The sequence below is a fragment of the Numenius arquata genome, chromosome 11 (assembly GCF_964106895.1).
Source record: "Numenius arquata chromosome 11, bNumArq3.hap1.1, whole genome shotgun sequence".
Taxonomy (NCBI): domain Eukaryota; kingdom Metazoa; phylum Chordata; class Aves; order Charadriiformes; family Scolopacidae; genus Numenius; species Numenius arquata.
This window is the reverse complement of record NC_133586.1, coordinates 12,266,234-12,280,494: the sequence shown is the minus strand read 5'-3', so window position 1 is coordinate 12,280,494 and position 14,261 is coordinate 12,266,234. Positions and strand designations below refer to the sequence as shown.

The 14,261-nt window shown below is 37.2% G+C and overlaps 1 protein-coding gene across 2 annotated transcripts in view; it reads left to right on the top strand.

Annotated features, from left to right (window-relative positions):
- The window catches only part of SLC12A1 (solute carrier family 12 member 1), a 48,040-nt gene extending 36,993 nt beyond the window's left edge, over positions 1-11,047 (top strand). For both annotated transcript variants that reach the window (XM_074156557.1, XM_074156556.1), the window contains exons 20-26: positions 48-191; positions 2,141-2,272; positions 2,495-2,606; positions 5,010-5,096; positions 7,336-7,471; positions 9,793-9,860; positions 10,912-11,047. In XM_074156557.1, the coding sequence (XP_074012658.1) occupies positions 48-191; positions 2,141-2,272; positions 2,495-2,606; positions 5,010-5,096; positions 7,336-7,471; positions 9,793-9,860; positions 10,912-11,047 (815 nt within the window). The remainder of the gene's footprint in view (positions 1-47; positions 192-2,140; positions 2,273-2,494; positions 2,607-5,009; positions 5,097-7,335; positions 7,472-9,792; positions 9,861-10,911) is intronic.
- Positions 11,048-14,261: the final 3,214 nt, after the last annotated feature.

Below are 14,261 nucleotides of genomic sequence, written 5' to 3'. Positions count from 1 at the left end.
GTTTAAAATGTTGCGTTACCAGTTTCCTTACTTTTCCCAATATACAGAGGAATTAGAGAAGCTGGAGCAGGAGAGATTGGCGCTGGAAGCTACCATTAAAGAAAATGATTTTGAAGAAGGAAAAAGTGGCATCTGTGGATTCTTCAGAAAAGCCAACATGCTCAATATCGCAAAACATGAAACAAAAAAGGGTAAGTTCCAGAATGGCAACTTCTCCCTGACCCTTCAATACATCACATTTTCACCAATACGCAAACTGGACTTTGACTCCAAGGCCAAAACTCCTGAGCCACACAGAAGCCCCTGGAACAGGACCTACCCGGAGCAAACCTGTCTTGGTGGCCACAACCATGTAATGCAGAATAGAGTGACTGTCCTCTACTGGTAGGACATGCTACCTCATACAACACAACTATTTTTTCTCCCCCTCATTTGCTAGATGAGCTTCTCAGCTCAGCTTACGTTGAATTCTACTTGTCAAAAATAGTATATAGTTATTAAAATTTGAGGAATACAGAACAACTTGATTTTTGTTTTGTTGTTTTTTTAATAAGGTGTTTTCAGTTTTTAAACAAAGGCCTTTTTTCCCCCTCTTTAATGAAAACAGGAACAGATGCACAATATTCAGGGAACAAACAATCTCACTTTACTCAAAATATGCACACGCATCCCCAGTACCCAGCTGAAAAATAGGTAAAAATAGCACTACTCCTCTATATTCTAAGCATAAATTCATTAAAATGTACAAATGAAGGTGGTAAAAGTACTGAAAGTACATATACAGCAAGCTGTCAAATAACTAATTAACACATAAATGTATAGGTGATGAAATCAAAATTACATTTCAGATACAGCAAAATGATACAGAAATAGGGAGAGAATTAAAGGTCTCATTTCACAATTGCCAGGCTCTAATGATAATGACCCACCTGAAGCCATGCTTGTATGCAGACAAGTATTTTCAGAATTTTCACCTGCAGAGACTATTACATCTGGCTGTGCGTGCAACTCCCACAGGTATCAAGAAGATCTACAGACTGAAAACATAAAATGTCATTATTCTTTACTTGGCAGACTTCAGTTCATTTTGCAGGCTTCAGTAGAATATATTTTTATAACAAATACCACAAGAATGTGAACTCCTGTTTCAACTACCCTTTTCGATTTAGTTCAGAAAGGCATAAAGGAAATATATATTACACACTTTGGCTCTATATATGAGATAGATGATGTTAATAAATATCCCTGCATCTCCATTTTGCTTATACATTCATCCTCCCCACAGTTGTTGCATCGTCCAGCATAGATGCTAGAGCTGTAAAGGAAAGCAAATAACTGCTTTAGAACTATCCTATCCACACTCTAGAAATACAGGAAAACCAAACAAAGCATTTTCAGAACCTAGCAGATCAGAGAAAAACCTCTAAAGAAGCCTGTCTGCTCCATTTAAAATACTGCTCTGACACCGTCTCTTTGAAATCATTGAAAGAGAAGCAGTAATAAAGCCACAGGCTTCAAAAGATGGAATGAGAGAAGATATTGTTAGTACATAGGCAAGACAGTACTTTTTAAAGCCAGCCAAGCAAACAGCAAGAATCAAAGTCTATTTTCAATTAACAAGGACCCTCTCAAGCATAGGAAAGTTGCCACATATGCTTATGTTTTCTGCCTTCCAGTCTTAGTTTCACCCGTGCTCTCACCGAACCCCATTAGCTGTCTTTGTCCACCATTATACTATGCATTTCAGGCAGCTTTGTATTTTACAACAGACAGCTCAGCTTGCAAATGATGCAAAATCATGCCATTTACTACTAAAATCTATCAGATATTCCCCAATTGCTTTTTAAGGCCCTAGTGAGTTTTAAATTAACTAAAAAGATCCAGAGAACAAATAATCAGATAACCCTTTTCAAGAGGTTATAATCTAGTGACAAAGTATTACACAAGCTTTGGTTTCTGTGTGTATTGGCATATTAGAAGTCCATAGCATCCATGCCACAAGTTTTTTCGGATTTCAAGTATAGAAATTATGTCAGAAACAGTTCATTTTCCTGAAGCTTTCTCTCCACTTGGTTCTCTAAAGCTATGCATTGCCTCACTCACCAGAAATCCTTCCACGTTTTTTCCTTTCTCATTACAGAGAGCACCATTAACACAATCCAGTCAATGCACGTGGGTGAATTCAATCAGAAGCTGCTAGAAGCCAGCACTCAATTTAAAAAGAAGCAAGGAAAAGGTACAATTGACATTTGGTGGCTGTTCGATGATGGAGGTAAGGAATTCGAGTAAGAGAGAGATTTCTATGTTACCAGAAGTAAAACCAGACTTGGGAACCTGCATAAAACTGTTTTCTTTTAAGATTACGTAGTCAATTTTCTGTCTGGCTTAAACGTTTTAAGACTAACTTCCATCCAACACTGCCAAAGTGAAGGATGGAATTTTTACCACACAATGCACTAATTTGATCTTCCTGCAATTTCATATGTTCTTCCAGGTCTAACAATCCTAATTCCTTACATTCTAACTATCAGGAAGAAGTGGAAAAATTGCAAATTAAGGATCTTCACTGGAGGAAAAGTCAATAGGATTGAAGAAGAAAAACTAGGGTAAATATTTGTGTCTCTGTTTAAAGACTTTGAATTGATGTTAAATATAATACATATACAGCAGGAAGCTGGGAATTTCTCAGCACAACTGGTGTGTTGTACTGTGGGCAGCATGAATAAAAATTATGTACTTGATAGAATAAGTGTTGAGCTGATGGCATAGCCCTGAAGGCTCAATGTAAATGGTGATTACCAAAGGAAACTCACATCCAGCAATTTTTGCCATTAATAGCTCATATTCCCTTCTCTAAGAAGAGCAGTCTGCACTCTGTAATGAGAATATAATTAGTTTTATGGGATTTACATGAGATCATCCAGTTAACAGTAAGTGAAATTGCACATGAAGCTTCTCATATGCAAATACCATAGATAGATAGCTCACATAAATGTGATTAACCATGGTAAAATGTAAAGACGTTAAAGAGCAAGTTAATCAACTTTAAGACCAAGTTGATTTGACTTAACTTTTTAAAAAAACTCTAGATTTCATAATCATCATTCACCTTCAAGCAAATGAAAGGTACTAATATAAACTTACTTTCATCATCACTGTACATAGGACTTTTCTGTCCAGCACTTTACACACCAGAGGCAGAGCCATTTCACATCTGGTGGAAGCAGTCCAACTTGCGATTGAAGTCAGTAACACAGGGTATCTTATCAAAGAGCAGCAGCCCTGTGTAGAGAGTTAAAATCAACATGTCCAACCAAAATTCCATTGGAAAACAAGCGAGATGGATGCAAAGACAGGAGTTAGAATTTCTCGGAAATAGAATAGAATAGAATAGAATAGAATAGAATAGAATAGAATAGAATAGAATAGAATAGAATAGAATAGAATAGAATAGAATGTTTCGGAAAGACAGCTGCCACAGGAATGCTCCCTTATGCTTTTGCTTTCACGTAAAGCAATCTTTATTCTGCTGTGGTTTTGTCAGTTGTAAGGATTACCCTGAAGTTAACATACTTCTGTAGAAGAGATTCACAAGTGTTTGTACAAACTGTTGTTATCATTGGGTAAAAAAAGCTTTACAGCTGCTCAAGGACCCACAGGGAAGCATTCCCTGCTCCCTGTCCAGGGTCTGCCCAAGCTTGGCTGGTCAGGACTGCCACTGGCTCCTGGATCTAGGCACTCAGGTCACCAAATTTTGTTGAGAGGAAGTAAGAGGCTTTGACATCAAATGGGATTTTTCAAAACATGTCAGATCTTCATAGAGGCAGTTCTGGCACCTGTATATACTGCTTGTCCTACAAAAGCCAGAGTGACCAGCATGGTCAGTACAGCTGACAATGACCTAGTTTGCCTCCAATAAAAAAGTGTATACATTTCTACCTAAACACTAGCTTTCCTCAACAGCATATTCTACCCATCACACAGAGGGGCCTTCAGAGAGACAAATATGGAGGCTGGGTGGCTATTTACCATTTCATCCATTGTATTTCCAATTCAGAAATTAAATTTATCTGGACTTTTGCTAATATGTAATTCCCAAATACTAAAACCTTTCCACAGAAGTTGAGACTTTGCCCTTTTTGGTGTTCAAAACAAAGATTGCCCCAGGGCACATCAAGATTTATATAAGCAATATGTTCTTCTTATATAAAAAAAGAACAAGTAAATTCTCAGGTCATAAGCAAATATGTATTTCTATCATGGTTTGCTCCTAGGAACTTTCTGACCTTTTCAAATTACAAAGAGGGTGGGGGGAAAAAAAAGGGAGAGGAGGCGGGGACAAGATACACATTCCCAACCATGCTTCTACCAAAGGCAAAACTGACCTAACTAAACCCCTCTAACCTCAGTACAAACACACAAAGCTATAAACTATTCCTCCTGCCAATTGGGGCAGAAAAGCTAAGTATTTTCTTTTATGAAAATATGTAAAGACAACATGCAAGTAGATTAATATAAATTCATTAATGAAAAAGTTTTTCTAGATATTGCACATCAACCTTCTGGACCAAATTTTCACCAACATATACATTACTAGCGTTACACATATTCCATACATAGAATTCTGATAACAATAGAATAATAGAAGCCTTCTCTAAGTATTGGAAAATTCTGTCCTACTATATTTTGAATATTTTTCCTTTATAATTCAAGCCTTTGCAAATACTTAAAGTATGATTTTTTCCCAAAATGTAAACACCCTCCCGTCTGCTATTCATTTCCATTTTTTGTGATTTTCATCGATCATCAGTTAAATGAATTATACTACAGCAATCACATCAATCCAGTTCTGTAATTGGAAACTGAAACACTAAAGCATTTAAAGTAATTTGTCATACAGTTAAAGATAACGAGACAACTGCGTTTTATATCTTAACTCATTTATGAGTGCTCTTTGATGCAAGGCACTCAGAAATACAGTGATAAAATATTCTCTCCTTTGTTTTCAGGATGGCTTCACTCCTAAGCAAATTCAGAATAAAATTTGCTGATATTAATATCATTTGTGATATCAATATAAAGCCCAGCAAAGAGAGGTAAGAAACATTACCAAAATCCATTCTTCAGCAGTCGGTCGTTATCAGGAGCTTGTTTCTTTTAGGTTGAGCATTAAAAAAAACCAAAACACACCACAAAGAATAACACTGCCACTCTATTGCAATAATTTTCTAAGTACCTAGAGCAGGAAAAAGAAAAGAACCTTTTAACAATCACAACTCAAAGGGTAAAAACTATAGGCAGCCTTTTTCTTTATGTTGTAATGATAAGACTTAATTTTAATAAAGCCTAATTAGACACCACACTTATGAGCCAGTATATTTAACAGGCATTTTATGATAGCTTTTAATATCTACTTAGGTTGCAACAGACTTTCCTTCATCATATTATTCAGTCAGTCACAGCTCTCTTGTAAAATCACCATCTCTGCCTTCTGGGTTTTACCATGAATTCATAAACTTAACATTTTTCTGGCCAAACATAAGCATACTTCTCCTTTCCCATGAGGACAATATTATAATACTCCCCTATCACTCAAATATAATGAAGGTTCAATGTTTTTAAAAATTAACTTATCTAAAGAATTTATGTTCTCAGGCAGAGGTTAGGAAGTTGGTAAAACAGTGCTCAGCAAGCTCCATCTCCAACTGTATTAGCTAAAAAGAAAAATAAATCTTCATGTCCTTACTTTCTAAAAAATATCTCTACAGAAATCACCTTTTTCTTCTGCTTTATGCAGACAAAAGTGTATTACAGGTTGCTCAGGGAATAACTGATTCGTAACTCAATTCACAACATTGCTCTTGGTCTTAAAGATACTCTGAAAATGTTCTTGCCTTGCTATGGTATCTTCCATCCCATCTCTTACTTCCCTCTTGATAGGTCCATAGCTATTTCACAGTCAAAGAGCTCCTCTTCTCCACCCAAAGCTCTTCCTCTGAGTTCAAGTGCAATGTCAGGTTAGTCTTTTAATCCTTCTGTGTCCCATTTCTACACATACCTATAACTTTGCAGAAACAGTATTAGATTCACCAGTGCTTCTACAGTGCATTGGAGATTTTGACTTAAGAAATGCAATTAAAAAATATAAAGATTTTATTACTAGATACCTCAAGTCACTTATTAGTGCTGTCTTGATTGCTCAGTTAGTATTTTTTAATTATATACAGAACTGTGCAAAATACTCCTCTTTTTTCCTGTACTATGCAGTGATTTTACATTTTTTTTAAAAAGCTATTAAAAAGAATACATATCTGCTGTTAACATAAAAACCAAACATAGTGGCTACATCAGCGCTATCTGAACAGAACACTTGCCAGACATTTGCTAGTCCACTGTATCTCTCTCCCAGCTAGCATCCCATTTACTTCACTAATAATAAGAGGATTGTCATTATTTTACATACTGAAACAGACACTAAGGATTTTGACAAACTCTCTGGCAACTTCGCAACGGCAACATTAAATGTCACATGCCTTTAACCCATTTCTTGACTTCCTGGCCCTATAGCGAAGTCCAACCTGTGCCCAGCCTCCCGTTTCACTTCACAGAGAGGCCTGTCAGCCTAAACTGCTCATAGAAATACACTTACATTAATATAAAACAAACGCCCTGAGGTCTCTGTGGGATGATAGAAACTTTCAACAAAGGGGCAAGCAGGGATGTACAGAAAGAAGATAAACTTCTCCAGATTATAACAGTCAAAAACTTCAAGAAATTGAAATTTAGAGAGAAAAATCTGTGGAAAACTTGGGAAATGAACACAAATCTGAGACCCTAGTAGCATTTCCTTCAGCCCCTCGCCACAGGAGATTTATATCACCCGTTTCTCCATTCCATTAAAACTGTAACAGTAAGACTGTACCAGTCAGGTAACTGCTCCAGCTAATGCTAAAACAATAATAAAAGCTCAGTATTTATGAGGAGGCCCATATTCATTGTTAACATTAGTAACCAATATACTGCAGCTTGAAGTTACTGTAGAACTCATTTCAGTATTCTTGCTACAACCAGGAAAAATACAGAAAATTCTCTGCAACTATAATAGGCCAAATGCAGTGTTTAGTTATCCTCAAATAACCTTCTAATTATCCTCAAATAACCCCACCATATTGAAGTGGCACAGCTATAACTTGGAGACCAACATAGCAAAGAATAGTTAGAGATTTTGCTGCTTTTCAGCTACCGTTATAGTCAGTGGTGCCGGCCATACACAGTGTCTGTATGTTAGTGAGTTCATACCCTGCAGCAAGGCCTCCTTTGTAATTCCCGTTTCAGCTGGAAATTCTTTGAAGAGATGATTGAACCATATCGCCTCCATGAAAGCTGCAAAGATATAACAACTGCTGAGAAATTAAAGCGAGAGACTCCATGGAAAATTACAGATGCAGAGCTGGAAGCATTTAAGGAGAAGGTAAAGCCCTCCCTACCTTTTTACATCCTTACCTTTTCTTACACTACAGAAGTTTGAAGCGATTAGTAAGAAAATGTGAAATACCAGATACGGAATTAGAAACATGGCATGTACAAACCTGTATTTGATATTTACAAATTGGATTTATATTGTAAACACAGCAGAGGTGTGTTATGAGTGCATTATTCAGCACTCTGTAAGACCTTGGCATGTTTACACAGCATTTTCCAGGCTGATGAGAAGCTCTGCCCACATCAGAGCCAGCCAGATGAAAACCACCTCTGAACCAGAAGCCACACAGTGCTGCGCTGAGCCCGAGCTAATAAGACCTGTTGAGAGGTTTATTAAATGGCTCCACTGTTTTAGAGCTTGAACCTCTTAGAGAGTGTAGTTCCAAACATTCACCACTTTGGGAAATTTGGAACTAAATCCAGACCCTCCAACCGGCTTTAGGAATTTTTCCAAAGGCAAGATTTAACACAGACTCTTACCTCAATGGCAGAGCAAAGACTAAACCTGCCTACCACACAGGAGCTCTCCCACAGTTCAGAGGCACTCTAAGGCTGATGTTGGCTGATCCACTGGGTGAATTAGAGCCCAGACTGCTCTTTAATTTTGTTGGAACTTACCTTTTTAGCAATGAACCGCCAGGCTTCATCAGGCCAGTGCCGAAAGCATACTGCAAACTCTTCTACCCTTTAGAGACAAGTTCTCCTCTAACTGACAGAGAATTAATCTAGCAATTTTATTTATGGTTCCTGTTGGATTAACCTGAGTGCACTGAGAGTTTAGTTATCTCCACTTTATGGTGCTGGTAACTTCCTCAGTGGAGCAAGGATTGTGAGTCTGAGCTCAGAGCCACTAGAGGTCACAGCCTGACATTAACATAAGCTGAAATCAATGGTGATTTAAGATAACACACTACACTACTGACTGCAGCAGCTTGGAAACAGACTGACTGCTCACTGTATTACCCTTTTCAGAGATTTGATAACCAGCATAAAGTTATGGTAGTCAGCTGTGGGTAGAAAACTTTGGAAGTATACTCTCAGCATAAATCATTAAAACTTGGGAGTCAGAGCCCTTAGAACATGTCAGTATAAAAAACAATGGGAACATAATCTCAGATATACACGCTTGTGTGCAGAACCAGTGAGGATACAACAGGAAAGAGATACATGATTAAGCTTGGTCTTGTCTAGGTCGCTAACTAAGGAACCAGGAAAAAACCCATAGGCTGAAAGCTACCAGCAATATGAATGCATCAAATCCCTCTATCAAATAAGAACAGCAACAAAAAGTATAGCTTACACACCTGGAAAGACATGCCCCTTATCTTCAGAAGTAAGGCAGTTCCGGGAATTTTATGGAGGATATTAGAACACATTTAAAATTCAAGAGAGAAAAACTCGGCAGCACAGATAAAGGGTGATGTTATAGGATGACTCTCATGAGATAACAACTGGCTAAATTATGAGGATTCTTACCTATATAACATGTGTAAAAGAACAGTGAAATTTCTGTAGAGAAGGAAAATTTAAGGTCTGAATGGAGAAAAAACAGCTTTTTACCTTCCCCAGGGAAAGAAGAGAATAAAATTTATAAGACCAGTTAAGATACATCTCCCATGCTGCAATCTCCCTCCTACACAAACCTGCCCTGGTCTCTTGTTCCCTATGACTTGCTTTAAGTTATAAAAACTTTGGGGGCCTGAGCCTGACCATGAAGTAATCTTGGCTGAATTTCAAAGTAACAGCCACTTAAGCAATTTGTAAAAGTCCATAGAAATAAACAATACATAAAGTAGCTAAGTCTTACTCCAGACTCATGGTCTTTTGTTTAAGAGGTGAGTTTCTGGCAAGGTTCTCACTTACACACTGACATTTATCCCTACCAGTGTGGCAGCTGGACACTTACAAAACAGATGAATTAATACGTTAACCACCATCAAACTATAGCACAAAAGAGTCTCTGCACAGTCCCTATACTCCATAGCCAAAGAAATACTTAAAAACTATGTCCGAGCCATCTCTGGTAATGTGTCAGTACAAAACTAATCCCCATCCCCAGGAAATCTTATACAGTGGTGAACAACTCTGGCACCCACATAACTGTACTAATTGAGAAGCATGGCTTAGCCTTGTGTTTTGCCATCTCTATCACTCCAGACCACAGAGCAGAGCTGGCTTTCAGTGCTGCCAGAGCAACAGCAGAAAATCTTGCAGGCAATGGGTAGTGTAGAAGTCCATGAGGCACCAGAACTGAGGATCACTGACCTAACTGATTTTTTTTTTTCTTTTCCCCTGTTTTGTTTTAATCAGAGTTACCGCCAAGTCCGTCTGAATGAACTGTTACAAGAGCATTCGAGGGCCGCTAACCTCATTGTCCTGTGAGTTGCAAGATTTTGGTTCTAACTCAGAGAATAATCTAATAAGTAAATGGATTCTGGACTAGAGCAACAGAAACACTTGTGTTAATTCATTGAAGGCAAAAATAATTTTTTAAGTACCTTTTGAAGGACTTGCATCTGGACTGATGGTTCTCTGGGAGTACACTGAATATGAGTCTTTCCTAGTAATTCTTTGTAGCTTAAAACAAAGCTCTACTTGTGAAAATCTGTCAAAAATGTAATCTTCACATCCAAATCTACATATTGAGTGTCACACTTGCTTACTTATCTGCAGAAAATACACATTGTTCTTTCTTTTCCCCCAACTATTAACAATTGAAAGTTAGAGAAAGGATTCTTTTGATTTGCACAAAAATGGAATTATTCGCCAAGATCTACCTGGAACTATGTGATACTGAAAAAGGATGATGCAATTGCATAAAAAAAGGAGGCCAAAAATAAAATTACAAAAAAACCCCCAACAACCAACAACCAAGCAGCAGCCATTTTCAGAATCAACTTTTAGTTAGAGCAGATAAACCTCTTTAGCTCTATTAATTCAGTCTCCAAAAAGGGGTGATCAGGTAGAGTTTACCATAAATTAACCCATACTTTAAAACTCTCATCTTACAGTAATTACAGATCAGAACATAAGCTGATGGACGGCAAAACTGTGCATGTGCTGTACTTTTATCCTTTTAAAAAATCATACTATGTGTGGGGTTTATGGCAACAAAATGCTTCTTTACCAGTGTAAGGTTACAATCATGAGCAGTCCAAGCCCAGTACAACTAGCCACGTTAACGGCACCTACCAGGTGAACAAGAGTTTGCAAGATTAAGGCCTAATATTAGCCTTAATCTTTATAATCTTACAAAGATTATAAAGCTTTGTGCATTATAAGATTAAAACAATCATGTAGTCTAATTACAGAGTTGTATATGAACAGTTGACATTTTCTACTTAATATTTAGTGAGATGCATATTATCAGGCATGATACTACCCCTGTCTTCATAACGTTAATTTTATTTTTCCTCTCTGTCTAAACAGGAGCCTCCCAGTGGCAAGAAAAGGAGTAGTGTCTGATTACCTGTATATGGCGTGGCTAGAAATTCTCTCCAAGAACCTTCCTCCAGTCTTAATGGTCAGGGGCAACCACAAAAACGTACTGACTTTCTATTCTTAGAAATACATTAGTGCCTAGAATATCCCTTGCTTTCTTTCAACACCTATGTTTTTAATCGCAGTGATTTATTAAAGATGCGCTTACCTAATACAGATCAAAAACTTAGTAATTGACAGAAAATTTTTCAAAAATCCAAAGCAACACAGTGAAGAATTACACAAAAAAATGTAAATGGTCCCTGCTGATGTTACACTCCAGTACAGGCAAAAGAAGGAAAATCTACCTATATATATATATATATATATCTCACATAAGAGACCAAATATTTTGAACACACAAATAAGAAATTCCACTAATTTTATAAGGTATCAAATATGCTTCTGGTATTTATCCTAGAAAGGCAAAATTAACTGCTACAATACAAAAAGCATTAAATCTATAAGTAAATGCTTCTTTCAAATTGCATTGTCATAGCTGCTAACAGACACACAGGAGGATTACAATCAAATGCACCAACTTGGGAGAGAGAAAAAAACCTGTGTGGTATCCATCATGTCAAAGTCATAAACTGATATAATGCAAGTAGGATACCTGTGATGCTGTTTAATTATAATATTGCCAAATTAGGACCTCAACCCTCAGCAGATGCTTTTACCTAAATTGTTCTGCTAATTTATATTCATTAAAATGCTTCTAATTAACTGACAGTCAGTTACATATATAACGTTACATATATAAAAATATGGACTCTATATGACAAGACTTGATAATGAATTTTCAAGCTCTGACATGGAATGGAATTTATGATTACAATAATTAAATGTAAGTAAATTTCACAAAGAAATTAGTGAAATAATTCTGACAATTTTTGCTATGAATGTTACGGGTTAATACAATCTGACATTATACTTTGGGGTAATATGTACAGTGATTTATATGATTAGAAAACAAAATAAACTCCATTAGCTGAGCTGAATGCCTTATTTTTTGATTTATATAAAATATTCCTCTTATTTTTAGTTTTTCTAAATAATATTCATTATACACTAACTTGAAATAAAGGAACTCCATTAAGTTGTGTAATTTTCCTATTTTCTATTCTGCAGCACTATAGTACTTTATCAATTCAGCTGTCAATAAAAGCAGCTTCTCTTTTTAATGGGGAAAGCTATATCCTATGTGTAAGCATTATTTAAATTAAAGACCACTAAGGAGCGCAGCTAATTTAATTACTGTAGCTCTGCAACTCCTTTGCAGAGATCAACTGAAATCTAAGCCCCAGGAAAGCCAGGGGACCCTGAATCTCACTAAATGTTTATTTTAAAGCAGGCCTCGGATTCCATCTTTGCTTGAATTATTAGAATATAACATGTGGAGGATCTAGCACTCCATCTCCGAAAATGACAAATATTTGATATTCATATTTTTCCAGGTTCAACAGCAGCAATTTGCAGAACATGGTAATGTAGCCCAATAATCCATGTTTTATTTTCTCCCTCTATTAACAGGATATGAAATTCTGGTATTTTCTCATAATGTTCTTCCTTCATTCCTTCTGACACACGTAAAACCAGGTTGAAGGATCATTTTGCAGTTTAACTGCATGACACAGATACACAGGTTTCCTAGATATACTAGGCTTCCTGCACAACTCTAAGCAAACCAAACCTCACATTCTGCACCTGCAAAACAGGGAGATTATTCTCATCCTTTGCAGTGATGTTAGCGGTGACAGATGCTGCCAGGTCCTTCCACCTCTGTAGAATTGGAATGCCCACCACATTTTCCGCTTCACTTCAGACACCAAACAGGTATAATCTGTGTGTGGTACCCAGACAGTCAATGGACAGATAAAGAGCTTTTAGGGAGGCTCCACTTAGGCCTTCTCTAAGTGTGTTTGTTATCACATTCTCTGGAAGGACCTGGGGGAGATACATACCTGCATTAAGCCTTTCAATTATGTATGTGAACGGGGATTGTTTCCTAAATATTCCCAAGTACTGTAATTCTCAATCTACAGGGAACATAGACCCAAACTGATTTGGGGGACCTCAGCAGATCCAAAAAGGAGAACAATATGAACCAGCAATGGCACTTTCAATAATATTCACACTTCTCTCTCACCAACACATCGTTATGGGCATTGCAACAATTAATCCCAAGAGCTATGTTTCTAAATGAACAGCCATCAAAAACTATGTACTAACATGCACATCACTGTAAAACTCCTTGATTAGGCTACAGTGATTAAAGATGTACCCACACAACAATGATATGGGATTTGTAATGAGCAAGCACAAACTCTAGATGCAACAGTACTTAACTACCTGAAAGTGTTATTTCCACAAATTCACAAGTAATTTCAACATAGCAGTTTCCCAGGAGCTTCTATTTCTTGTTCCTCACCATGTTTCTGAAGGGTGCGTATGACCAATTTGGAGACCATAGTAATTATGGACTCTCTTAAATTGCAACTTCGATTGCAAAATTTTGTTAGTCCACCTACCTCTTTTCCCACTCTGTAACAGCCACTTCCTCTTTTACATACATTATGCATAAAACAACTGCTGAATTTTAATCACCATGTTAGTAACTGAATTCTAATTACAAGTTTGACATCCCTAGAAAAAACATGGCTCTAAATCTGTCTAGCACATTTTGAGCGTATATCACACTACCAACTCTGCAGGTTTATATAATCTAGGGTTGATTTGAGCAGCCATGACTAAAGCAAGCATAGATAAGGTGACCAGGGACATTAAAGTGTGAAAATACCGTTGCTATGAAGCAAGAACAAAGAATAGAGTCTTCTTCAAAAGTCTAGGCATCCTGCAGAGCTAAGCTTGTGCCTAAGGGCCTGTTAAAATGATCTGCTCCTCTCATCAGTGAATCTTACCTTTCACTCCTAATGTTAGTGGAGCTCCAACAGGTATCACAGAAGGCATCTACAGTATCACAGAAGGCATCTCATCATAGTTCTGAGAATACATTTTCCTTAAATCTTTTTACAACCACTGGCAAATTGCCCATCTTGATCACATACCCCCAGGGAACAGTGCTTAGGAGCAGTAATAGGTGTCCTCACTAGTGCTCCAGAACAACATACTTCCAATGTGCCTTTCACTAGAGTTACAGTCCACAGAGATAAGTCTTGGGAGGTTCTGTTTGTTTGTTTAATTTTAATTTTAAATCAGCAACCCAATAGTGCAAGTAGAAAAGCTACCTAACCAAAAAGGCATCACATTCTGAAGACAAACAGCTGCAAATGCTCAAG